General features: G+C 38.3%; 1 protein-coding gene across 1 annotated transcript in view; it reads right to left on the bottom strand.

Moving 5' to 3' along the window:
- The window catches only part of LOC137007713 (LIM and SH3 domain protein 1-like), a 219,109-nt gene that overhangs the window by 154,676 nt on the left and 37,028 nt on the right, over nt 1-27,405 (bottom strand). Inside the window, exon 3 of the mRNA XM_067369344.1 lies at nt 18,049-18,133. Coding sequence (XP_067225445.1) covers nt 18,049-18,133 — 85 coding nt within the window. The remainder of the gene's footprint in view (nt 1-18,048; nt 18,134-27,405) is intronic.

Genomic DNA, 27,405 nt, shown 5'->3' with positions numbered 1-27,405 from the left:
GCCAGGGATCGCTCTGGCGAGACTAAGCCCCTCATGCAGGTCGAGTCGAGAATAATCCCCAGGAACGAGATACAATGACTGGGGGATAAAGAGCTATTTGGAAAATTGACCCTGAGCCTCAAGCACTCTAAGTGGCTGAGGAGGAGGGATCTGTGTGCGGGGATGTGTGTCCCAAGTGGCAAGGGGCTGCTCTCTTTTTGAGAATGTTTTTTATTATGTCCGCACTGTCAGTATGTCCGCACTGTCAGGGCATTAGAACAAGCATTTAGCAAACCCATCAACTGCAGGGCCAAAGAGACCAGTGGGGGAGACAGGCGAGTCGAGGAAGACTGCTTTGTCCACATCCTTGATCTCTGTCAAGTTTAGCCACAGGTGGTGCTCCAGCACCACCAGGCTGGTCATCAAACGCCCAATAGCCTGAGCCGTGGTCTTGGTGACACACAGGGCCAGGTCTGTGGCAGAGTGCAGCTCTTTGAAGGCGGGCAAGTCATGCCCAGTTTGATCCAGGTCACGCAGGAGTTTGGCCAGGTAGAAAACTGCCATTGAGTGAAGCTGCTTGGCCGCCCGAGATGTATGTCCGTCCAGCGATGGTCGACGTAGCGCGCCACGGCTTGGATGGGTGGGTGACCTTCGTCTTCCAACCAATGGTGGCCACAGGCGTGCGGCCAAGGCTTCATCCAGAAGCAGCAGCTTTTCGTATCCCTTCTGCTCAGTGCCATCAACCGAGGTGAGAGTGTGAAAGGCAGAAGAGCGCAGGTGGGCAGAGTACGGGCGCGCCACGATTTTCTGAGCTCCTCGTGAAAAAAGGGTGCTGCCCGCTGGGAAGGAGCCTGACAAAGTCCGGGCAGAAACCTCTCATCCAAGCGGCTGCATTCCTCAGGCGCAGACCACTCCAAGCCAAGCTCTTCAACGGCTTTAGAGAGCATGCGAGTGAGCTCAGAGTCGATGGAAGCCCTGGCGTTGATGGGCTCGAGAAACGGCAAGGGAGTGGAGTTGTAATGCGTCCGGCCAATCTTCAGCGTCCAAGGCCGCTAGGGACATGCTGTCATCCAGCGGCTCTTCTTCAGATCCCCCGAACGAGACCAGATCGCTCACGATGGCAGAGGGGCACTGGTCAGATCGGGAGAAGTGGACAGTGGAAAGCTCTCTCTGTGGAGAAAATGAGGCACGTGGGACCTGAGCCGGCATGAGCTCACTTTCATCTGAGTGCTGAGATCCTCTGCCCAGCTGTTTTTTCTTCACAGGTTCCTGGGAGGAAGAAAACGGAAGGGCACGAGGGGCAGAGTCGTGTTCTGAAAAGAACGCTATCCATGAGCACAAGGAGGCGAGATTCATACTCTTACAATGAGAGCAGGTTGTTTCAGTGAGCGTGGTTCACCTCTGCGTGGGATTTCCCCAGACATCGCATGCACTCACTGTGCCTGTCATCAGCGTGCAGAGGGGCTCTGCACGTGCCACAATCGTGGCGCGACATTTGATACAACGCAGCAGGAAATATGCTCAGGAATGAAGAGCTGCTCAAGAGCGGCGAGCAGAGGAGAGGTGAACTGATCTTGCTGCTGCAGAGCGGCAAGCTGATCAGCTGAGAATTTACATTTAGTTATTTAGCAGCTGCTTGCAGGTAGAAGGCGGCTTCAAGTCTCGGGATCAATGAAGAGATGTGATCTGCGTTGCTGAAGGAGAATGAATCAGTCTGCCAAGGTAGGATGGCCGCTTATATAGCCCGAGACCCCACCCATTTTGGCGGGCTCGCTCACCATTGGTTTACTTTAACTCCATGAACCAATGGCTGTGCAGTTTCACTGCGTGATTAAAAAAGGCTTCAGAATCAGTGACAACAGGAGTTTCCCCGTTGTGTCTTGCATAAACAATTGTAGAATTAGTTTGCTTACTGGTAGTATCGAAAGGGAACCTAGCTGAAGCGGGATGAGAAAAAAATAAAAAAACAGTCCCGCGCAGACCTTTAGTTTAGACTTTAAGCAGTAGTTCCCTTACAAAGATATAAATTAGGGATGTCCAGATCCAATCACGTGATCTGAAATCGGGCCCGATCACGTGGTTTCAGACTTGCTCGGAATCGGACGTTACCTCCCGATCAGGACTCGGATATATATGTATTAGGGGTGCAACGGTTCTCAGTAACCATTCTCAGAGAACCCTCCACTTACAGTTAGGTACGCACTTGCACCGCGGTCCATCTCGAATGACGACGCATCTGTTGGTTAATATGGTTTGTTTAAAATAGCAACGTGGAAAACAGACAGACAGAGTTCAAATAATGTATGTTTCAGTCGATGGATGCGCAAAACGTTACAACAACGATAATCATAAAGCGTGGACAAAACAGTCACTCTTTGTAAACTGTTAATGTGCCATCTGCTCTAATGTCCAGTCATTTACGCCGTCATCACCCGGGTGTTGATACAGGTGAGACCTGAACAGCACACGTTGCTGTCTGTGTTTAAACTAACTCATTTAAGCCTTGCTGATTTAAACCTTCAAGAACAAGACGTGAAAGAGAACTCGCACGCGCTGTGAGAAGATTTGTGTGCGCTCATCCGAAGAACGCACACGCTTATTTCAGTCAGCACGCAAATACTGAGTTCTCTTTCAAGTCTTGTGCTTCAGCGGACAAATTCATACAAAAATTATGTCAACATGCCCGTCTTAGCGAGTATCCTAGCAAACATAGTCGGTTATGTCTTAAGTGAACGTATATTAGTCAAGAAAGACAGCGCATGTGTAAGAGTATATGTACTGGATTGTGCATGTCTTATAGGGAAAAAAGACTATCCCTGCTGCCTGTTTTTAATGTTAAATCAAACAACAAATAACAAAGAAATCACTCTTGACTGAATAGTTTTTGTAACTTCAATAATGATTAATCTTTATTTATTTTATACAGTAAAGATAATATGCAGTGATATTTTATATTTGATTACTTTATCCATTTTCTGTACATGAAAACGACTGTTAGATACCTGAAAAACCTCGAAAAGCACTGTTCCTGGATCTGTTTTTTCACTCTTCTTTTTTCTTTTTCATGTATTATAGAAGTATCGGATCGGGACTCGGTATCGGTAGATACTCAAAATCAAATGACTCGGACTCGAGGGCAAAAAAACGTGATCGGGACATCCCTAATATAAACATTAACCAAAAAAAAAAAAAAAAAGCTTTGCATGTTAATGTATCAAATTACTTAATACATTTTCACTAATTTGATAATAATTAACTACCAATAAGAGTGTATTAATCATGCTTGCATCAATCCTGAGGAATTACAAAGATTTTACCTATTTTTATTTTTTTTTTCACAGAAAATGCAAAAAAGCTAGTAGAATATGTGTGATAAAAGATTAATATATATGTGTAGTCTTCAGAAAATTGTGTCTGCAAAATATGAATGGTTGAATTTATAACCAAACCAATAGAAAGGAACAAAAAGGGCTGCATGCCACCTTAGCTGCTGGACAGGCCTAGCCAAATGCTCAAGACTGGGTGTGGTCTGTACAACATTTCGGGTGAGCTGCTAACACATGTTCATACAGGCACACATAAAAAAAAAAAAACCTGACATTCCCCAAATTGACATTCCCATCCCCCCTTTTCCTACATCGTCCCGGAAATTCCCCATAAAGTGGCTAGTCTGAGCTGACCCAGGGGTGCAGAGCAACTCCATTCTCCCACAGCCCATACACAAAGGCTACAGAAAAACAAAAATAGAGGGTTAGAGGGATAGAGAGACCCTTCTGCAGCACAGAAGAAAAAAAAAAAAAAAATATATATATATATATATATATATATATATATATATATATATATATATATATATATGAGTAATAGCCTTACTATGAGGGTTGCGCAGTATTGTGCTTTTAATGGGTTTGCATAGAGACATAAATGACTGTGTGAACAAATATGGAGAGAGAAAAAAATGGAGGAATAAGGCATGAATTATTCTCATGGACACTATTTTTTTTAAATGAATCAGTTCTACTTCTATGAATCAGATCTAGTTAACAAAAACATTCTGAATGATTCATTCATAAATCTTACTGATCTTGTTCTTGATGGAGTATTTTATCCATCCTATAGAAAACAATTGTAGAATTAGTTTGCTTACTATAAAAGCTAGAAGTGTTTTGAGGCCTCTAGGCCTATGTGACTATAAGGGTCAGATGTGTCTGTGAAGTTAACTTGGCCACTAAGCATATTTTGTTGACAAACTGGGGCCCAGGTCAGAAAGCAGACAGACTGGCTAAACCAACCGTCTGCTACCTGTCTCATATCACAGAAGTCAGATAAATACCAACACGCAGAAACTCTTTCACCTAGATATCATCACATTATCATCACGTTAACCTGAATTAGTAAATACAAAAAACTCCCAAACCCATTTAAGGGTAAAAATTTAATTGATGTTCAACAAATAAAAAACAGAGATAATACTGATGAACAAATGATAAAGCTTGAAGCTCTTTAAGCTCTTACTGAATATTACATCCCTTTCTTCAAAAACACTTATTGTAAATGATATTATCACAGACAATAATCTAGATGTGCTATGTTTGACAGAATCCTGGCTAAAACCAGACAATTACAGTACTTTGAATGAGTCTAGTTTAGGTCTCAAGGTTACTATTATCGACACAAACCACATCAGAAAGGCAAAGGGGGAGGTGTTGCTGTAATTTATAGTAATGTCTTTAGTATTACTCAAAAGTTTTTCAATTATAATTCCTTCGAAGTAATGGTGCTTTATGTAACATTATGTAAGTGAAAAATCCCTATTTGAAATTCGTGCTGGCTACTGTATACAGGCCACCAGGGCACCATACAGACTTTATCAAAGAATTTGCTGATTTTCTATTCGAGTCAGTACTGGCTGTGGATAAAGTTCTAATTGTTGGTGATTTTAATATCTATATAGATAATGAAAAAGATGCATTGGGATTGGAATTTACAAACATTCTGAACTCTATTGGAGTTAGACAACACGTGTCAGGACCCACTCATTGTCGTAATCATACTTTAGATATAATATTGTCACATGGAATCGATATTGATGCCATTGAAATTCTGCAGCAGAGCAATGACATCTCAGATCATTATCTAGTCTTGTGTATACTACATTTAGACAAGGCTGCTAAACTGCCTCCTTGCCACAAATATGGTAGAACTATCACTTCTACCACTAAAGACTGCTTTATAAATAATCTTCCCAATCAGTTTCATCGCCTTAGCATACCAGACAGCTTAGAAGAACGGAATGATGCGACAGAAACTATTAACTCTTTTCAAACACATTAGATGCAGTAGCTCCTTTGCTTTTTAAAAATATTAAGGAAATTAGTCTAATGCTGTGGTACAACGAGCACACTCGGCCCTTAAGAGAGCAGCCAGAAAAATGGAGCGCAGCTGGAAGAAAACAAAATGATATTTTGCATTTCATGGAGAGAGAGATTGATTGAGTACAGAAAGGCCTTAAAAACTGCTAGATCTGCTTAATTTTCAAATCTTTTAGAAGAAAATAAACACAACCCTAAGTATTTATTTGACACAGTGGCTAAATTAACGAGAATTAAAGCTTCAACTTCTGATGTTTCCAAACAGCACAGCAGTAATGACTTTATGAACTTCTTTACTTGCAAGATTGATAATATTAGAGAGAAAATTATAACCATACAACCGTCTACTACAGTATCGCGTCAGGAAAAATTAAATTCAATCGCTGCTATAGGAGAGGAAGAATTGTCTAAACTTGTTAAATCATCAAAATCAACAACATGCATGTTAGACCTTTTCCGCGGTTGAAGCAATGATTGATCGATTAATGTTACAAATATGACATGATACGAACTTCAGTAAGTTGTACTCTCTTCACCTCTACTCTCTTTCAACATACCTTCGTTATTCATTCATCCTACATTCATTCATGTTTATTTAGTGTAGTAAAGTGGAAGAGATGATCAGTTCACTTGCCTCTGTTTGAACTGAAGCGCTACAGTGATGTGTCAGTCACATCACAGAGCGCCAAAAATATCACGACAGCTCAAGAGACATTAATGGTCTCACTCCAGTCTATAGGAAAGTAGCCCATTTTCAATTCTTGTGAGGTTTATTGTTCCTGCAAACTCACCCTAACACCCCCCACCCCCGAAAAAAAAAAACTCTTTGGATCTACACGATTCACATAAATGACAATTTTGATTCAAACCAGCAAATTTTGCTGAAAAGCGACAAGTTTGCAGGTATGGATAATGGATCTTAGTGCTGCATTTGACACTATCGATCACAACATTCTTTTAAATAGACTCGAATATTATGTTGGCATTAGTGGAATTGCATTGGCACGGTTCAAATCATACTTATCTGACCGTTATCAGTTTGTAGCAGGGCTTAAATACAAAAAAAAAATCAATCGTTCCACTCCGAGCAGAATCGGTATTTTAACGTTTCTGTTCCAGCGTTCCTTCGTATTATAAGCGTTCCGAAACCAGTTTGATTAGAAAAAATAACAGTTAATAACGTTATTTTTATTTTTTTGCATGTAGCCTACTTAATAATAATAATAATAATAATAATAATAATACGTACAGTATTTTATTTATTAAAAAACAAAGAGAGTGTATTTGCCGTCTTAGCCAATAGGCCTACAATTATCTTTTATAACAAGATTTAATGCAATAATTAGTGTGCGCGCACGTGAGGCGCAGGCACGAGCACTGTATTTGTTTTCCTTCTAGAAGACAGTAAACTGTCTCCATAATTTATGGTCATACACGTAAAAGCAAGACATAATTCATACATTTAAAAAAGACACTCAAAAAACAAGCAGAATGTCTGTTTCCTTTTCTAAATCTTTGGAGTGCGCCACAAATAACCACTTTCATTTTGTTAATCTGTAGACCTAATTATTTGAGTGAAATATTTTGCGTAGCCTATAGGCCCAAAGAGTCCCTTTTATTTTATGTGTGTTATGTAGGTAGGCTTAGTTTTCTTCGTTCACAGAAGCACTGCAGATAGTTGTAGCAGTGTTAATTTCGTTAACGAAAACTATGACGAAAAATGTTCATTGACGACCTTTTTTTCCATGACTAAGACGAGACGATGAGAGTTGACACCAATTTCATTTAACGATAACGTGACTAAAACTACATGTGCAACATTGTTGACGAAAAAAGAAGAGACTGAAATGTGGCTAAAAGACTAAACACTTGACCAAAAAAAATCACTCTTTTGAAATCACTTTTTGTTTTTGTCGAATAAAGGAGACAAAGCATTACAGACTGTCTAGGGATCATGCTTACAGTTGTTAGATTTCCAGAGCAAAACACATTTTACTTTATCTTTGCTATCTGGCAACCACGAGCCCGCTCTACACTCAGGATGATCTGAAAACACAAGTAAGCTGGTTTAGCGCTCTTCATTTGAGATTTTTTACTTAAATTAAAGTGTCTATATTACGCTGCTCATTTACTGACTAAATCTGGGACCAAAGTGCAGGCTGATATTCAGCAGTGGTTCTCAAACTGACGCGAAAAGTGCCATTCATTTTATTCTCCTCCACCTTAAAATAACATGAAAACCGAACATGTATTTCTAGCAAGTAAAATGTCGTATATATACACAACATTCAGTGAAATTACCTCATCTTTTGCGGTCAAAACTGACTGCACCCACACAAGCCAGCATCGCGCTACATTAGTGCCGTTCTCGACAATATAACATTACCTTTGTGAAAGTGGTGATTTAGTACTTACTAGCATGAAGAACAAATATAGACATAGACTGCATGTAGATTTAATATTACAACTCTCTTTGAGGCAAAAACATACCCTTCTGCGAGTTACTGTTTTTAATGTTGATCATATTATACCAGCAAGAATTGCCCGAATATAATATCCCGAATATTGATTTTATACAACAGTTCAACAAACAAAAGGGTGATATTAAGTGATTAACAGTAGGGCTGGGCGATGTATCGAATGCTTTTGTCACGCGCATTTCTTCAGTAAAGCCGGTTCCCTGATTGCCGCTAAATCGCATATACATATCGATATTGAACGCGATATTGCGTGTCTTATCAGTGAACTACGGCTCTGTCTATTAAATGCCGCTTCATTTGAAAGCAGGTGATGGCGATTTAGCGGTAATCAGGGAACCGGCTTTACTGAAGAAATGCGCGTGACAAAAGCATTCGATACATCGCCCAGCCCTAATTAACAGTATTGTCAGTATTTTTGCTCTATTTTGCAACGAAAGCCACAAGCTGTGTTTCGAATCTCTGGCTTTGAACGAATCGTCAATGATTCAATGATTCATTCATGAATATAGGCGCTTGCTTTGATACTGAAAGAATGAATGACTCGATGATTCACTCATAAAAACAGTGACTTACTGCCACCTACTGGCGGTATTAATGTAATATTTAAAAGTATCACTTCGTTTTTATCATCAATGTATTTATTTAATTTTTATTTTTTATTTTAAGGCATTATTTATTTTACAAAAGTATTTATAAAGGAAAAAATAATGTCCCTTAATGGAAATCTGTAACTGCAGTCTAAGTGGAAAAGAGAAGGTACGCAGAAGGATGTTAAATCCCTCAGGGGGTACGACACTCTAGAAAGTTTAAGAACCACTGAAAGAGGATATGTAGAACTGCACAAGTACTACTGCTAAGAGTGCAATGTCAATACAGCCTGTTACCTTGATTCAAATTTTTCATAAGCTTGAATGAATTGGTCTAAAGAGAAAACTTATAATGACTATTTTGTCTAAAGACTACATATAGAATAGCTATCAAAATTAATGTTGGTAACTGTAGTTTGACTAAAAGTAATGACTAAGACTTGACAAAAATATGATGTCTTTTCGTCGACTAAAACTAGACTAAAATATGAAAGACTAAAATTATTAAAATGTGACTAAGACTCAGGAGCATTTTCGTCTGAAGATAAAGACTAAGACTAAATCAAAAATGGCTGCCAAAATTAACAATGGTTTGTAGTAAACAAAGAGATGTCATATCAATCACAAGTTCAGTGTGGAGTACCGCAAGGTTCAGTACTAGGATCGTTGCTTTTCACTCTGTACATGCTACCCTTGGGGGATATCATTAAAAAGCATGGCATTAGTTTTCACTGTTACGCTGATGATACTCAGCTCTATGTTTCTTCGCTCCCTGATGAAATTTAACAATTCACAAAATTAACGGAATGCATAGCTGATATAAAAAAATTGGATGACCAGTAATTTCCTATTACTAAATTCAGAAAAACAGAGATTCTAATTATTGGACCAAAAACTTCTGCATGTAATAACCTAGAATACTGTCTAACACTTGACACCTGGGTGTGCTCTTTGATACCAATCTTTCATTTGAAAGCCACATTACTACCATTTGTAAAACCACATTCTTCCATCTTAAAAAAAGTATCTAAACTATGACAAATGCTCTTGATGACAAATGCAGAACGGTTAGTTCATGCGTTCATGACCTCAAGGCTTACTGTAGTAAGGATTACTGTAATGCTCTACTGGGTGGTTTCCTTGCTCGCTTGATAAAGAAACTACAGTTTGTGCAAAATGCAGCAGCTAGAGTTCTTACTAGAACCAGGAAGTATGACCATATTAGCCCGGTTCTGTCAACACTGCATTAGCTCCCTGTTAAACATTGTATAGATTTTAAAATCTTGCTAATTACTTACAAAGCACTAAATGGTTTAGCTCCCCAGTACTTGAGAGAGCTCTTAACGCATTATAGTCCTTCACGTCTATTGCAATCTCAGAATTCAGGCTAGTTGATAATAGAATATCAAAATCAACTGCAGGCGGTAGATCCTTCTCCTATTTGGCACCTAAACTCTGGAACAATCTTCCTAGCATTGTTCGGGAAGCAGACACACTTGGGTCAACCAGAACCGGGAACACTTCCTGTAACAGATGTACTCGTTACATCAAGGAAAAGAATGGCATCTACGCTGATATTACACTGTGTGCAGAATTATTAGGCAAGTTGATTTTCTGATCATATTTTTTTTCCAAGCACATTTTACCAATTCCAATCCACATCAATCTTAATAACTACTATTAATATTGTTTTTAATCATTTATAAGTGATACATAATTGTTCATGAAGGCTGGAAATGAAAAATGCCCTATATTCAGGTGTGCAGAATTATTAGGCAGGTTTTCTTTTACAGATAAAATGAGCCAAAAAAGAGATTTAACTCAGACTGAAAAGTCAAAAATTATTAAATACTCATGAGAAGGACTCAATACTAATGTAATACTAGAAATTGCAAAGTTAAAGCATGACCATTGGACAGTGAAATGCTCATTGGGTCAGCGGGGTCATACAAAAACAGCTGGAGAAGAAAAGACGTTAACTGCAAAATAATTAAGAATTAAGGTGAAGAATTAAGTGTGAAACCATGGGAAAAAAATATGATCAGAAAATCAACTTGCCTAATAATTCTGCACACAGTGTAGTCTCTCTGTTTATCCTGAGGTTTACTGTAGTCAGCCGTATCCGGGCCGTATCCAGGTGAGATCGAGGACCTGCGCTTGACATGTTGACAACACAGCCCTAAATTGTCAGCAGAGTTTGTGTCAACTAGATCATCCCCTGTGAAGGCCACATCAACACATCAGCCAGAGGCACAGATCCCCAACAAACCATCTATACCAGCGTGATGATTACGATCTTCAACTGGATGGAACTGGAATAAATACTTTGACTCTTGCGATCTCAATCAGACTTATGAAAGCTGCCTGAATCAGGGGAACTGGCCCCCCGATTGAGCCTGGTTTCTTTCAAGGTTTTTTTTTTTCTCTATTTTAACACCTGTTTGCCATCTGATGTCACCTGTTGGAGTTTGGGTACCTTGCCTTTGGCTTGCTTAGTTGGGGACACTTGACATTTGATATTCAACAATGCTTTGATCTGCCTGCATTGACACCTATGTATGCGAACTGAACTGAGCTGGATGACGACATCACTGTTTACTCCAGTGCTGATATGGATAAATTAACTAAATTAATAACTATTGATTCTTACAACGGAATGAATCAATATTGAATTTACTTAAGCTGGACAATGACACCATTTCCTTAAGACAAATAGTGGACTTAGATTTACACTGGACTTAGAAAATTTTGAGCAGCAAAAGATAACTTTGCACACATTTCAAAGTGACATATGACATCCTATGACATGAAATTCATCTAATTTTAAATGTGCTCATGGATGCAGCTGTTGTGGTTCACTCTTGTCTGTCTGTTCTATGCATTGTTTTTTCACCAAACTATAATATAGATGAGTCGTCAGATGTGATATTAACTGCGGTGTAAATGCGGGCCGAAATGTGAGTAGAGAGCGGTATTGTTCGTTTTTTTTGGTTTGGTGTGATATGATGAACATGATTCCTAGCAATGCACTTCAAAGACCTGAACGAACCATGAATCATTAATTTAAATGCACCAGTTCAGTTTTAATCTGGAGGTACTTGCTTGGTTGACTTTTAAATGTGAATTTCCCTCGTCGGCGTGCAGAGAAGGGTTTTCCAAGTCGATGATATGTCGCAGGGTCCTAAAGGTCCATGTAGAACAATGAAAGCAAGTCTCTTTGACGCTGGAGTTAAAGTTGAAGCGGCAAAAGTCATTGGTTGAACTTTGCAGAAAAACTTAGAACAGATTTCATTCAAGTCAGGATTTAGAAAAGAGGAAAAGAATTAAATACTTTCAGTCAGTCATTCAAGAGTTAACACATTTACCTGGATTGTGGGTCTTCTAAAGCAAAACTGGGTACAGGTAGTACTTGTGGACACAATTTAAGATGTATGCAGTTAAAATATGTTTGATAAGTCCATTTAAAATTGTTTGGAACAATTTTGTTGCAGTTTAGAACGGTCTTCATTGGTTTCTCTGTGAAGTTAGGAAAGAAAAGGGTCTGCATTGTCTCTCTGTCCTTTGTCCTCTGGTGATCAAAGACTCTTTATCTTCTTGGTGACCATTTGGTGTTACAAATGTTTTGTTTAAAGTGATCCAAATCAGTTTCTGTTTATGCTTTAGGAGCGTAGGGGTGTCCTGCCATTTATTTTGACTTTGTTTGTGATTTTTTTTTGTTTTAGGGAGTTAGGGAAGTTGATTGTATTTTTGTTTCTTTTGTTAGGGTATTTATTCATTTTATTTGTAAGCTGTTACGTTTGTTGTTTTGGCATTGGGGCACCCTGAAGCTATGGCTCATTTTATTTAATTTCTTTGTATTCCACTTTAATAAATCATTTGTGGATCTTAGTTTTATGTCTGTGATCTGTTGGCTGGAGTCAGTTTCCCTGTTATCCACCAACTCACGTCAGCCCCTTTTCTTAATAGAACAGGGCGTAACAAATGGGGGCTCGTCCTGTCGTAAGGAATTGGGACGTGTTCGATGGTAACATGTTCACCGTATGGTATGTATAATAATTTTTTCTTCGTTTTGCTGGTGTTTGTGTTTGATTGGCAGTTTTTTTACTTGAGTATTGGGGAAAAGGATATAGAATAATGGAATTTAGTATTGAGGTTTCGACAAAAGCCTTCACATGAAGCATTAGAATTATGTTGTAAGGAGGATTTGTATTTGATTGCTGATTATTATGAAATCTCTGTAGTAAAACCAGAAAGAAGTGTGGGACGTAACACAAGCTGCATTGATTCAGGTGTGTTAACAGCAGTTCAAAACATCGAAAGTGGGGAGACAAGGGAAAGTGCAAGTGATGAAATTTGTGACGGATTTGAAACTCGCTATCCAATTGAAACAACTTGATTTGGAAATTAAACGTCAAGAACATACCACCCAACTTTTACGCTTTAGACCAGGGGTCTCAAATTGGCTGGGGGCTGTTTCTGTGATTTTAATATTCAAGCACAAGAAAGCGCAAAATTTCTTAAAATTTACTTAATTATATTTCATTTACTTCAAATTTAATTTCTAAAATGTATATCTGCTCTGATGGATAAATCCGTTTAGATCTGCTCTGACAGACAACAAAAAACTCCCTGAAACTTTCTAACTCTTCCAGCCAGATAGCGGAATTCCCTGTTTTTACTGTTATTTCTATTTCTTATGCGTTCCATTTTTATTATTATGTATTTGGTTCTTCTTTATGTAAAGCACTTTGAATTACCATTGTGTATGAAATGTGCTATACAAATAAAATTGCCTTGCCTAAAATATTTTTGCCATACTTAAAAAATGTAAACAGCAGTGTCTCTATCATTGTTACATACAGTTTTAACCGTTAGTGCAAATATTTTCCCTTACTTTATTTTAGCTTAAAGAGCATCAAAATCTTGCACTGAACCACGATGAACAAATGCAATCCCTGAATACATTTGTATACTATTATATTTCTTTCCAGAAATCTACCAACTACCAACACTTTTGCTCACAGTGTTGAGCCACATTTGTCCAAGATGCCGTTTGATGTGCATCGGACGCATTTCGGACATTAAAATCGATGCTCGTGACTTGTGTGAGTGCTTTTACTGTAAGAGCTTCGGCCTTTCCTTAACAACACCGATAGCTCAGCCGAACAGCTGATCATAGCTGTACAGGGCGGATTTTTATTTCTCATCCAGTATTTTATTTTAATATTTTATTTCTCCATAAATATATATTGTAGTAAGACTAGAAATCAATTTTTCTTTTATTGTCATGAAGCTATATATAAATTCGATATGAGTGGATAATTGGTTTTGTAAAAGTGGCCGTTCATTGACAATTGCCTATAAATGGAATAACTCTGATTATCAGAAACGACCAGGCAGGTGGGAAAGTTTTCCCTCTTCCTGAATTTATCGATAATCAGCTCAACAAACCCTCCACTTGTCAGTGTTTCCTGCTTGTGTCATTACTCAAGCTCAATCTCAAAAATTTCCGGCCGTAGTTGATCTTTCTGATAGTTTTCTTGTTAATGAGAACGTGACTGATTCTGATACATTACAGTCAGATGTGTCCACTAAACATCACCAATCTGAGATGCCCGCGTCTACGCCGCTGTCCGCTAGCAGTGGTGCTGAAGTTGATTGCGCTGATATGTTACTATCTGTAGACCGTACGTTATTGGCAGCTGAGCAAAAGCAAGACCAGTCGCTTGAATTCTGTCGAGAGTCTGCCGCAAATAAAAAAAGAAATTATGAGTAAACCAATTGGTTATTTCTTTGAGAATGGAGTGTTAATGCGGAAATGGACACCTTCAGCATCGGATAATTCAGGTTGGGACACATTGTACCAAGTAGTTGTTCCCAAATGTTTTCGAGAACAAGTGTTAAGTGTGGTGCATGATAACATGGCTGGCCATTTAGGTGTGGCTAAAACTCTTTATCGTGTTCTGCATCATTTGTTTTGGCCCAAGATTAAGTCGGATGTTACAAATTACTGCAGATCATGCCATGTTTGCCAAATGGTTGGGAAGCCTAACCAGGTTATTTCTCCAGCACCTCTCAAGCCGATTCCTGCTATCGGAGAACCATTTGAGTAGGGCTGGGCGATGTATCGAATGCTTTTGTCACGCGCATTTCTTCAGTAAAGCCGGTTCCCTGATTACCGCTAAATCGCCATCACCTGCTTTCAAATGGAGCGCCATTTAATAGACCGAGCCGTAGATCACTGATAAGACACGCAATATCGCGTTCAATATTGATATGTATCGCGTCGATATTGAACGCGATATTGCGTGGCTTATCAGTGATCTACGGCTCTGTCTATTAAATGCCGCTTCATTTGAAAGCAGGTGATGGCGATTTAGCGGTAATCAGGGAACCGGCTTTACTGAAGAAATGCGCGTTACAAAAGCATTCGATACATCGCCCAGCCCTACATTTGAGTGCATCATATTAGATTGTGTGAGGCCTCTACCGAAAACAAAAGCAGGGCATACTTATCTGCATATGTTTATGTGCGCAGCAACTCGTTACCCCGAAGCAATCCCACTTCGTTTGTTGAGAGCTAAAGCAATTGTGAAAGCCCTAACTGTGATCTTCTCTACTTTTGAACTTATGAGGGTCGTTTAGACAGATCAGGGAATCAATTTTTATGTCCCGGTTGTTCAATCAAGTCCTGTCTCAGTTGCATGTTAAACATGTTGTGTCATGTTACGTACTTACTGTGCTGATTCAGAAAAAGAGTGGGACGAAGCGTTACCATTGCTGTTGTTCGCTGTGCATGAAAGTGTTCAGGATTCTCTGGAATTTAATCCCGCAGAGTTAGTTTTTGGTCATGCAGTGCGCGGCCCACTTAAGCTGCTAAAAGAGAACTGGTTGTTTGAAGAAAAGCCCACTTGTAACCCGTAGATTATGTTAGCTCATTTAGAGAATGCTTGCATAAAGCTTGAGATCTTGCTCAGTCAGCTCTATTAAACGCTCAGGTGAAGATGAAGGAGCGTTTTGATAAAAATGCAGTTGCACTTTCTTTTGTGAAGGGAGACAACGTTTTAGTTTTATTACCACTCCCTGGCTCTGCTCTGCAAGCAACATTTTCTGGACCTTATGTGGTGTAGCAAAAGCTCAGTGATACTGACAATGTTATCTGTACTCATGATCGACAGAGAAAAACTCGTGTGTGCCAATATGTCAATATGTTGAAGCGTAATGTTGCTCTGGGTGAACAAGTAGAGTTAAAGAGCTCTACTGTTCCAGTTGCTTCTATTTCTGTGATACCACCTTCCTGTGGGAATGAAGACGGGTTAAATCTGCGGAGTATGCAAGTGTCTGGTGTCAGACTGAATAATTCTGAAATTTTGGCAGATCTTAATTCTCATTTGTCTCATTTAACTGAGAATCAATGAGCTGACATTATGTATTTGATCCAGTCTTTTTTAGGACTGTTTTCGGATGTGCTTACCTGTACAAATGTCATTCAACATGATATTGAGGTGAACGACCATCCACCTATTAAGCAACATGGGTATCGTGTCTACCCAGCTAAACGAAAAATCATTGACTCTGAAGTGAAGTATCTAGTGGATAATGGTTTAGCTGTTCTGAGCTCAAGTGAATGGAGCTTGCCCTGTTTACTTGTTCCGAAACCGGATGGTACCCATCAATTCTGTATGGATTACCGTAAGGTAAACGCGATCACAAAGCCTGATTTATTTCCTTTACCATTAATGGAAGATTGTGTGGATAATGTGGGATCGGCTCAGTTCGTTACAAAGCTCGATTTTTTAAAGGGACATTGGCAAGTTCTCTTAACTGAACGTGCAGCCGAAATCTATGCTTTTTTCACCCCAGACAATTTTCTAAATTATACTGTGATGGCTTTCGGGCTTCAGAACGCACCGGCAATGTTCCAGTGCTTAATGAACACCATACTGGCTGATGTAAAACTTACTTGGATGATATCGTGGTGTATTTGTCTAACTGGAAGGAACATGTACACTGTTTTTATGCATTTGCTTAATGCTTCCCTCACGTTGAACTTGGCAAAGTGTGAATTTGCCAAGGCAACCGTCATGTATTTGGGAAAGCAAGTTGGACAAGTGCGCCCTGTCGCCCAGAAAGTACAAGCAATTGTTGATTTTCCTGTACCTCAAACCAAGCGTGATCTTCGCCGTTTTTTAGGAATGGCAGGTTATTATAGAGCCTTCTGACGAAATTTCTCTGATGTGGTTTTACCGTTAACTAATCTTCTCCGTGCCTCGCAAAAATTCTTGAAAGCAAAAATGACTGTAAACATGCATTTGAAGCTGTGAAAAGTTTGTTGTGTAGTACTCCAGTGTTATCTGCACCAGATTACTCACGTGTTTAAACTTGACATTGATGCTAGTGCCACTGGAGCCGGAGCAGTTCTTTTGCAAGATGACATTCACGGAGTTGAGCATTCCGTAGCGTACTTCTCAAAAAAGTTTCTGAAACATCAATTACACTATAGTGTTATCGAAAAAGAAGCTCTTGCTTTACTATTGGCGTTACAACATTTTGAAGTGTACGTGGGATCAAGTTCTATTCTTGTGCTTGTCTTTACTGATCACAATCCACTGGTATTTTTGTCTCGAATGCGCAATGCAAATCAGCGAATTATGCACTGGTCCTTGTTTATTCAAGATTTCAATCTTGAGAATCAGTATAAAAAGGGCAAGGACAATGTATTAGCAGATGCCTTATCTCATTCTTTTAGTTTTGTATGAAATCAATTTGTATTGATTTTTCTTTGTATGTGGGGGTGTTACGGTATTCGGCATCTGTCTTCTAGTTTTGTGTGTCTGAGCAGGGATTGGTTGCTGTGGACAGAACGCCATTGGCTGAGCCTGCGGCTGCTCCGGTTAAAAGGGCGGAGCTCTCAGAAGATGTCGAGCTCATTCTGGCGTTGGCCTGCTGGCATGAGGAGCTCCGGATTCCTTCTCCCGCCTGCAGATCGTGAACCACTGTTCCTGTTTGTTTAAAGTGATCCAAATCAGTTTATGTTTATGCTTTAGGAACGTAGGGGTGTCCTGCCATTTATTTTGTCTTTGTTTGCGATTTGTTTATTTTAGGGAGTTAGGGAAGTTGATTGTATTTTTGTTTCTTTTGTTAGGGTATTTATTCATTTTATTTGTAAGCTGTTATGTTTGTTGTTTTGGCCTTGGGGCACCCTGAATATTAAATATTAATAATTATCCATAACTCATTATGATTATTAATTATGATTATGAATATTTGAATCCGTTAATCAGATTAACTTGATGTAGCTACAATAAAAATACAATAAATAAATCAGTTCATCCTGTGAACACTCAGTATTGATTATTAATTAATTCTAAGAGAATGTTATTTTTCATGGCAAGAGAAAAATAATTATTTCTTAGCATTTACAGTGCTTAGAGCTGGTAATAAGATCTGATCATTTAAGAGACAATCTATTGCAGACAGAGAGTGAGAACCAAATATGTATTTTGCACAAGTTTTATTAACTAAATCATAAATATATATATATGAATTTGCTCCTTCCAAACTTTGTTAAAACATCATTAGAAGAGGACAGGGAGAAAAAGTGACCGGGATTTGTGAATGGACACTTACGTGGCTTTGCATCTTGCTCTGCTGCTTGAGTCGAAGGTTCTCTGGTGTATCAGCTACGATTGTGAAGGATGTTTTAGGGTAGTGCCTGAAAACACACAGGTATTTATAACATTTATGTCAAATAACATGCACTTAACACTTCCAAAAAAAATAATATTGGAAATGGGAAAATATATTTTTTTAGTGACCAAGGTGGAAGAATGTACACCAGAATTTTAAAGAAAGTATAAATTTTACTACACAAAATTCTAAAATTATTTAGCAAAGATGCATTAAATTGACTAAAACTGACTTTGTTTGATACAAAATAATTCTATTTAAAATAAACGAACTTTCTTAATGAACTTTCTATTCATTAAGAAACAAATGTATCATGTTTTCACAAAATATTTAACCAACACAAACTGCAATGCAATGTTTTCAACATTGATAAAAATAAGAAATGTTTTTTGAGCACCAAATCAACAAATTGGAATGATTTCTGAAGGATCATGCGACACTGAAGACTGAAGTAATGGCTGCTGAAAATTCAGCTTTGCCATGATAAATAACATTTTAAAATACATTAAAATAGAAAACAGTTATGTACTTTTGATCAAATAAATGCAGCCTTGGTGAGCACAGACTTATTTATAAAAACAATATATATAAAAACACACACACACACACATTATATTATATTATATAATATATATATATATATATATATATATATATATATATATATATATGCACCCACGCACACAGTATCTCACAGAAGTGAGTACACCCCTTACATTTTTGTAAATATTTTATTATATCTTTTCATGTGACAACACTGAAGAAATGACACTTTGCTACAATGTAAAGTAGTGAGTGTACAGCTTGTATAACAGTGTAAATTTGCTGTCCCTTCAAAATAACTCAACACACAGCCATTAAATTCTAAACCACTGGCCACAAAAGTGAGTATACCCCTAAGTGAAAATGTCCAAATTGGGCCCAAAGTGTCAATATTTTGTGTGGCCACCATTATTTTCCAGCACTGCCTTAACCCTCTTGGGCATAGAGTTCACCAGAGCTTCACAGGTTGCCACTGGAGTCCTCTTCCACTCCTCCATTATGACATCACAGAGCTGGTGGCTGTTAGAGACCTTGTGCTCCTCCACCTTCCGTTTGAGAATGCCCCACAGATGCTCAGGGTTTAGGTCTGGAGACGTGCTTGGCCAGTCCATTACCTTTACCCTAAGCTTCTTTAGCAAGGCAGTGGTAATCTTGGAGGTGTGTTTGGGGTCGTTATCATGTTAGAATACTGCCCTGCGGCCCAGTCTCCGAAGGGAGGGGATCATGCTCCGCTCATTTATGGTTTCCTCAATGAACTGTAGCTCCCCAGTGCTGGCAGCATTCATGCGGCCCCAGACCATGACACTCCCACCACCATGCTTGACAGTAGGCAAGACACACTTGTCTTTGTACTCCTCACCTGTTTGCCACCACACACGCTTGACACCATCTGAACCAAATAAGTTTATCTTGGTCTCATCAGACCACAGGACATGGTTCCAGTAAGTATGTAAGTAAATTTTATTTATATAACACATTTAAACACAGCAAAGCTGACCAAAGTGCTGAACAGAGTATAGAAAAATGATAATAATAATAATAATAATAATAAGAAGAAGAAGAAGAAGAAGAAGAAGAAGAAGAAGAAGAAGAAGAAGAAGAAGAAGAAGAAGAAATAAAATAAAATCAGAATAAAACAACATAGAAGACGATATACTACAATAACACAGTACTAAGACTAAATTAAAACACCTGGAAGAAAAGATAAATTTTTAGCCTCTTCTTAAAAATTATAATAGAAGGTGCAAGGCGAATATCCAGTGGCAACTGATTCCATAAGCGAGGGGCAAAAGCTCTGTCGCCCTTGGTTTTTTGATCGAGGGACATACAAGAGATTCTGATCAGCAGAACTTAAGGATCTACTAGATGAATGTGGAATAATAAGATCTTTTAAATAAGAGGTGGCTTGATCATTAAGAGCATTAAAAACAAACAACAGAATTTTTAACTGAATCCTTAAATGGACTGGGAGCCAATGGAGCGATGCTAAGATTGGGGTGACATGGTCAAATTTCTTTGCTCTGGTTAACATCCTTGCAGCTGCATTTTGAACCATTTGGAGGCGAGCAATGGATGACTGAGGAAGGCCCAAATATAATGGGTTGCAATAATCTAAACGCGATGTGATAAAAGCATGAATGACCTTCTCCAAATCTTGAAAAGACATGAATGATTTAAGTTTAGAAATAATCCGTAATTGATAAAGACTATTCTTAACAACCAAATTTATTTGCTTGGTTAAGCATAATTCAGAGTCTAAGATGACACCAAAGTTCCAACAAGGTTCCATGTCCTTAGTCTGCTCGTCTTCAGCAAACTGTTTGCGGGCTTTCTTGTCCATCATCTTTAGAAGAGGCTTCCTTCTGGGACGATGCAGTGTGCGGCGTATGGTCTGAGCACTGACAGGCTGACCCCCCACCCCTTCAACCTTTGCAGCAATGCTGGCAGCACTCACACATCTATTTCCCAAACACAACCTCTGGATATGACGCTGAGCATGTGCACTCAACTTCTTTGGTCATCCATGGCGAGGCCTGTTTTGGGAACCTGTCCTGTTAAACCTCTGTAAGGTCTTGGCCACCATGCTGCAGCTCAGTTTCAGGGTCTTGGCAATCTTCTTATAGCCTATACCATCTTTATGTAGAGAACCTATTCTTTTTTTTTTTTTCAGATCCTCAAAGAGTTCTTTGCCATGAGGTGCTATGTTGAACTTCCAGTGACCAGTATGAAAGAGTGAGAGTGATAACACCAAATTCAACACACCTGCTCCCCATTCACACCTGAGACCTTGTAACACCAACGACTCACATGACACCAGGGAGAGAAAATAGCTAAGTGGTTTAGACATTAATGGCTGTGTGTTAAGCAAATTTACACTGTTATACAAGCTGTACACTCACTACTTTACATTGTAGCAAAGTGTCATTTCTTCAGTGTTGTCACATGAAAAGATATCAAATATTTTCAAAAATGTGAGGGGTGTACTCACTTCTGCGATATATATTATATATATATATATTATATATATATATATATATATATATATATATATATATATATATATATATATATATATATATATATATATATATACAAAGTTCTGTCATGAAACTCTAGACGTGCAGGCTAATAGGTCCTTAACTCAACCTGCTCGTAATCACGTCATTATCCATAGGACACAGATGATTGGTTCCTGCTGTATCAGTAGCCAATGAGCTCACATGCTCATTCTTCAAATACATGAGTATCAGTGTAGCGTGCTTTCAGAAATCATCTGAAATTCAACATCTAAGATAAGTACATGGGTTTTTATGCTATATCACTATGCTCTAACAATTCCTATGTCACGTCAACAGTCCTGTTTTTATGCTTAGAGTGAATTACTAAGCATATTAGCAGCTAGCGAATATGCAATGTTGTATAAGGATACAGAGACATGCTTGCTTAACTCTTTAAGCGGAAACCGGCTTCGCTTTTGTGTCGCATTTCTAATGGAGCTACAGCATGTATTTTTTGTACAGCAGCAGCAGCAGCATGGATAACATTCAGATAGCGATGTAGCGAATATCAACAACAACAGAACGCAGCAGATGTTGTGGTTAAAACACTGTGTAGGCTGACCTGTTGCTAATTTGAGTGAGATGAGTTTTGTGTCGGCTAATGAGTTATCATGCAATGTGAATATAATCATGAATTAAAACACAACAATGTTTTCACCTTATTTACATATTAAAGTATGCAGCAGCTGTATTCGGAATTACATTGGGCATATACTAGGCTTTTTCATAACTACAGGATGAACATAGATTTATGCCAATGTCGGATATGTTATCATCATCTTATTAACATATTTCACGTATTTATCATTTTAACTTGCCTAGAGTGTGCCAAGTCAGTTTCCATGTATTCTCAAATCAAAGCAAGTGCACCTCAGTTGCTACTTTAATACAGGGATGTGCACAGACATTTTGGGGTGCAGGGGCTTAAGTGGAAAAAAGGGCACTTAACTGCCCTCTAATTAAAAAAAAAACAAAAACATTGAATATATTAACACAACTTTTTTTTGTTTCATACTCCACAGATTTCTACAAATAATCAGTTCACACAGAGACCATTGTCTTCTTTAATATTCACTAGGTTTCTCACAAGAGCAGGCAGTAGCAAAGGAAACTATGCCACAATGTCTGTGTTTTCTACAATACTATTTTCAAGTAGCTATATATATTTAGAATAAATTACTGCACCAAGGAGAGGGACATAGTTTCACTAATAATTTGTTTATTTTGCACAAATCAATAAATCGTTTGTATTCTTTTGGTGTTATTTTGGTCTATTTTTACTTCCATGTCATCTTTTACTCTAATGGAAGGAGAACTTCCAAAATACAATTTTAGATGTAGTTTGTTTTAGGCCTACTACCCTCTGTCTGTTTGCATCTGTAGATTTCTTCTCAATTAACCAAAACAAGCTATTCTGCATATTTATATTTACATCAACAGTGTTTTTCCCTGAAATATTCAAGTACATAAAATATATTATAGCAAATGCCTGCAGAGGGCGCCAAATGTCTGGTGATTGTTGTTGTTACACAGCATGATCAAATCCTTGTTTTTGGCCAGCCAGCATAAAAAAAAATATAATATTAGTTAAGTAATAATAATATACAGCCAATAATATACAGCGCAAATTCAATGTCAGCAGAAGTAATTTGTTCTGGCCCTCTACCTGTTCGTAGGAGTGATGAGATAGTTAGCAGGTTATCATCACTCAATGGCTGGCTGTCTAAGTGGTGTGCGCAGAATAATATAGGTTTCATAGACAATTGGAAAAGCTTTTGGGGCAGACCTGATCTGTTGAAAAGAGATGGTATTCATCCCTCCCGGGATGGTGCTGCTCTTCTATCTAGAAATTTGGCAAATAGTCTTAGAGCCAAATCAGGGCCCAGATCAGGACGCAGACAAACTGGCTAAACCGACCGTCTGCTAGCCGCCTCACGTCACAGAACTCAAATAATTCACAGCACATAGAAACTCTTGCACCTAGATATTATCACATAGAGACTGTGTCTGTACCTCAAACTAGTAAATACAAAAAACTTCCGAAACCTTTTAAGGGTAAAAATTTAATTGATGTTCAAAAAATGAAAAATCACAGATAAATCCGATAAACAAATGATAAAGCTTGGGTTACTGAATATTAGATCTATTTCTTCAAAAGCACTTACTGTAAATAAAATTATCACAGACAATAAACTAGACTTGCTGTGTTTGACAGAAACCTGGCTAAAACCAGACGATTACATTACTTTAAATGAGTCTAGTCCTCAAGGTTATGATTATCGACACAATCCTCGACAGAAAGGCAAAGGGGGAGGTGTTGCTGTAATTTATAGTAATATATTCAGAACAATTCAAAAGAATTTCAAATATAATTCCTTTGAAGTGATGGTACTTTATGTAACATTATGTAAGTTGACATTTGTGCTGGCTACTGTGTACAGGCCACCAGGGCACCATACTGACTTTATCAAAGAATTTGCTGATTTTCTATCAGAGTTAGTACTGGCTGCGGATAAAGTCCTTGTTGTTGGTGATTTTAATATCCATGTAGATAATAATAAAGACGCATTTGGATTGGCATTTGCAGACATTTTAAACTCTATTGGAGTTAGACAACACGTGTCAGGACCCACTCATTGTCGTAATCATACCCTAGATCTAATACTGTCGCATGGAATTGATATGGATGCTGTTGAAATTCTACAGCAGAGCGATGATATATCAGATCATTATTTAGTCTTGTGTATAATACATTTAGCCAAGGCTAAAAAACCACCACCCAGCCATAAATATTGTAGAACCATCACGTCTACAACTAAAAATTGCTTTATAAATAATCTCCCCGAGCAGTTTCATCGCCTTAGTATACCTGACAACTTAGAAGAACTCGATGCTGCAACAGAAACTATTGGCTCTCTCTTTTCCAGCACATTAGATGCAGTCGCTCCTTTACGTCTAAAGAAGATTAAGGAAACTAATCCAACGCCGTGGTATGATGAGCACACTCGGGCTCTAAAACGAGCTGTGAGAAAAGCCGAACGTAGTTGGAAGAAAACAAAACTAGAAGTTTTTCGCCTTTCGTGGAAAGAAAAAATGATTGAGTACAGAACGGCTATAAGAAATGCTAGATCTACTTATTTTTCAAATCTCTTAATAGAAAACAAACAATCCTAGGTATTTATTTGACACAGTGGCTAAATTAACTAGAAACAGAGATTCAACTGCTGACGTTTCCATAGAGCACAGCAGTAATGACTTTATGAACTTCTTTACTTGCAAGATTGATAATATTAGAGAGAAAATTAAAAACATGCAACCGTCTACAGTTTCGCTTCAGACAGTGCACTGTAGTGTCCCTGAGGTAAAACTAGAATCATTCACTGCTATAGGAGAGGAAGAATTATCTAAACTTATCAAATCATCAAAATCAACGACATGTATGCTAGACCCAATGCCGACTAAACTACTGAAAGAAATGCTTCCAGAGGTCGTAGGTCCACTTCTTGATATAATTAATTCATCCTTAACACTAGGATACGTGCCAAAAACCTTTAAGCAGGCTATTATTAAACCCCTTATTAAAAAACCTCAACTAGATCCGAGAGATTTAGTAAATTACAGGCCAATATCGAATCTACCTTTCCTGTCAAAGATACTAGAAAAGGCAGTTTCAACACAACTGTGCTCCTTTTTAGAAAGAAATGGAATCTGTGAGGATTTCCAGTCAGGATTTAGACCATACCATAGTACTGAGACTGCTCTCGTTAGAGTTACAAACGATCTACTCTTATCATCCGATCGTGGCTGTATTTCTCTATTAGTGTTATTAGATCTCAGTGCTGCTTTTGACACTATCGATCATACCATTCTTTTAAAAATAATTGAAAACTATATTGGCATTAGTGGAATTGCTTTGGCATGGTTCAAATCGTACTTATCTGACCGTTATCAGTCTGTAGTAGTTAATGAAGAGATGTCGTATCGATCACAGGTTCAATATGGAGTACCACAAGGCTCAGTACTAGGACCGTTGCTTTTCACTCTGTACATGCTGCCCTTAGGAGAGATAATTAGGAAGCATGGTGTTAGTTTTCACTGCTACGCTGACGATACTCAGCTCTATATTTCCTCGCGCCCTGACGAAACCTACAAATTCACAAAACTAACAGAATGCATAGCTGACATTAAAAACTGGATGACAAGAAATTTCTTATTATTAAATTCAGAAAAAACTGATATCCTAATCTTTGGACCAAAAACTTCTTCACGAAAAAACCTTGAATACTCTCTAACACTTGACGGGTGCTCCATTAAATCTTCGTCCTCAGTTAGGAACCTGGGTGTGCTCTTTGATACCAGTCTTTCATTTGAAAGTCATGTTTCTAGTATCTGTAAAACCGCCTTCTTCCATCTAAAAAATATATCTAAATTACGACATATGCTCTCAATGACAAATGCGGAACAGTTGGTTCATGCATTCATGACCTCAAGACTAGATTACTGTAACGCTCTACTGGGTGGTTGTTCTGCTCGGCTTTTAAACAGACTACAGTTGGTCCAAAATGCGGCAGCTAGAGTTCTTACTAGAACCAGAAAGTATGACCATATTAGCCCAGTTCTGTCAACATTACATTGCCTCCCTATTAAACATTGTATAGATTTTAAAATCTTGCTAATTACTCATAAAGCTCTAAATGGTTTAGCTCCCCAGTACCTAAGTGAGCTCTTAATGCATTATAGTCCTCCACGTTTATTGCGATCTCAGAATTCAGGCCAGTTGATAATACCCAGAATATCAAAATCAACTGAAGGTGGCAGATCCTTTTCCTATTTAGCACCTAAACACTGGAACAATCTTCCTAGCATTGTTCGGGAAGCAGACACACTCTGTCAGTTTAAATCTAGACTAAAAACACATCTCTTTGCTCTTGCATACACATAACACATTATCAATGCATTAACATTTTTCAAATCCGTTAAAGGGTTGTTACGCTGCAAAAATTAGGTCGGCCGGAACCGAGAACATTTCCTATAACACTAGATATACCTGTACATCAGAATAAGAATGGCATCTATGCTAATATCAGTCTCTCTGCTTATCCTGAGGTTTGCCGGGTGCTGGATCCAGGCCGTATCCAGATCAGATGGAGAACCTGTGTCTGGACCTGACTACAACGTAGCCCAGGAGACAATGGGCCTACAGATCCAGTTATGGCTGCATCTATAATTCAGATTTTTAATCTCTGTATCCGCTTACATATATTTATATATAATCTATTTTTAATCTCTATAATAAAAATGTATAATTCAGATTTTGATCTCCATATCCATTTACATATATTATATATATCTTCCAAGGGTTTTTTTCCCTCCTAGGACTTTTTTCCCAGTGCTAGCACGCTGGGTTTTTCTCCTAGGGGATTTTTTCCACCCCTGGGAGTCAGCCGACATTGGCTTAATGTAGCACCATCTTTTATATGTTACATATTACCACGCTTGTTTGTACAGCTTATTTTTAACCATTTCCCTTTTTTCTGTGCTTCTAATATGTAAATCTGCTTTGAAACAATTACCAATTGTAAAAGCGCTATATAAATAAATTTGACTTGACTTGACTAAGCATAGAATTAAGAATTATGCAATGCTGTATTATGATTTTTAAATCGTTTTAATAAATCGTGCATCCTTATTCTCACCCTTTTCACATGTTTGTGAACATACATAGGCTACCTGAAAAAGATGCACGGGATTCATCTAGAGCTTTTTCTTTGAACTTCTCATCGCCAGACAGCTGTTTACTTTTCCCAGGCATAGTTGTCACAAGTTGTCAGCCAGCAGCAAACACGAGGTAGGGCGGGGAGCGTGAGTATGCGGAAATGAATGGCGTGACGCAGAGGGAGGGCATCTGAACTCGACAAAGCTGATCTGATTTATAGTAATTTTTTAATTCTGTAAATATATATGTTTAACAGGGAAGCTGTGCGCAAACAGCAATATATATTCATTAATTAAAAAAAAAAAAAACACCCCAGAAAAAAGGGCACTTTCTCTCGAGGAAGAAAAAGGGCAAGTGCTCAAGCACCCTTTTTATGTCTATGTGTGCACGTGCCTGCTTAAAAATATAATTTTGGCAAATGCTCTACCGGTATCCGTGTTTGCAATCAATAACATCAGGTGTTTTCTATGTGCGGTGTGT

This window comes from Chanodichthys erythropterus, chromosome 19 (genome assembly GCF_024489055.1).
Source record: "Chanodichthys erythropterus isolate Z2021 chromosome 19, ASM2448905v1, whole genome shotgun sequence".
NCBI lineage: Eukaryota > Metazoa > Chordata > Actinopteri > Cypriniformes > Xenocyprididae > Chanodichthys > Chanodichthys erythropterus.
Note: the sequence above shows the minus strand (reverse complement) of the source record. Positions and strands in the feature narration are given on the sequence as shown.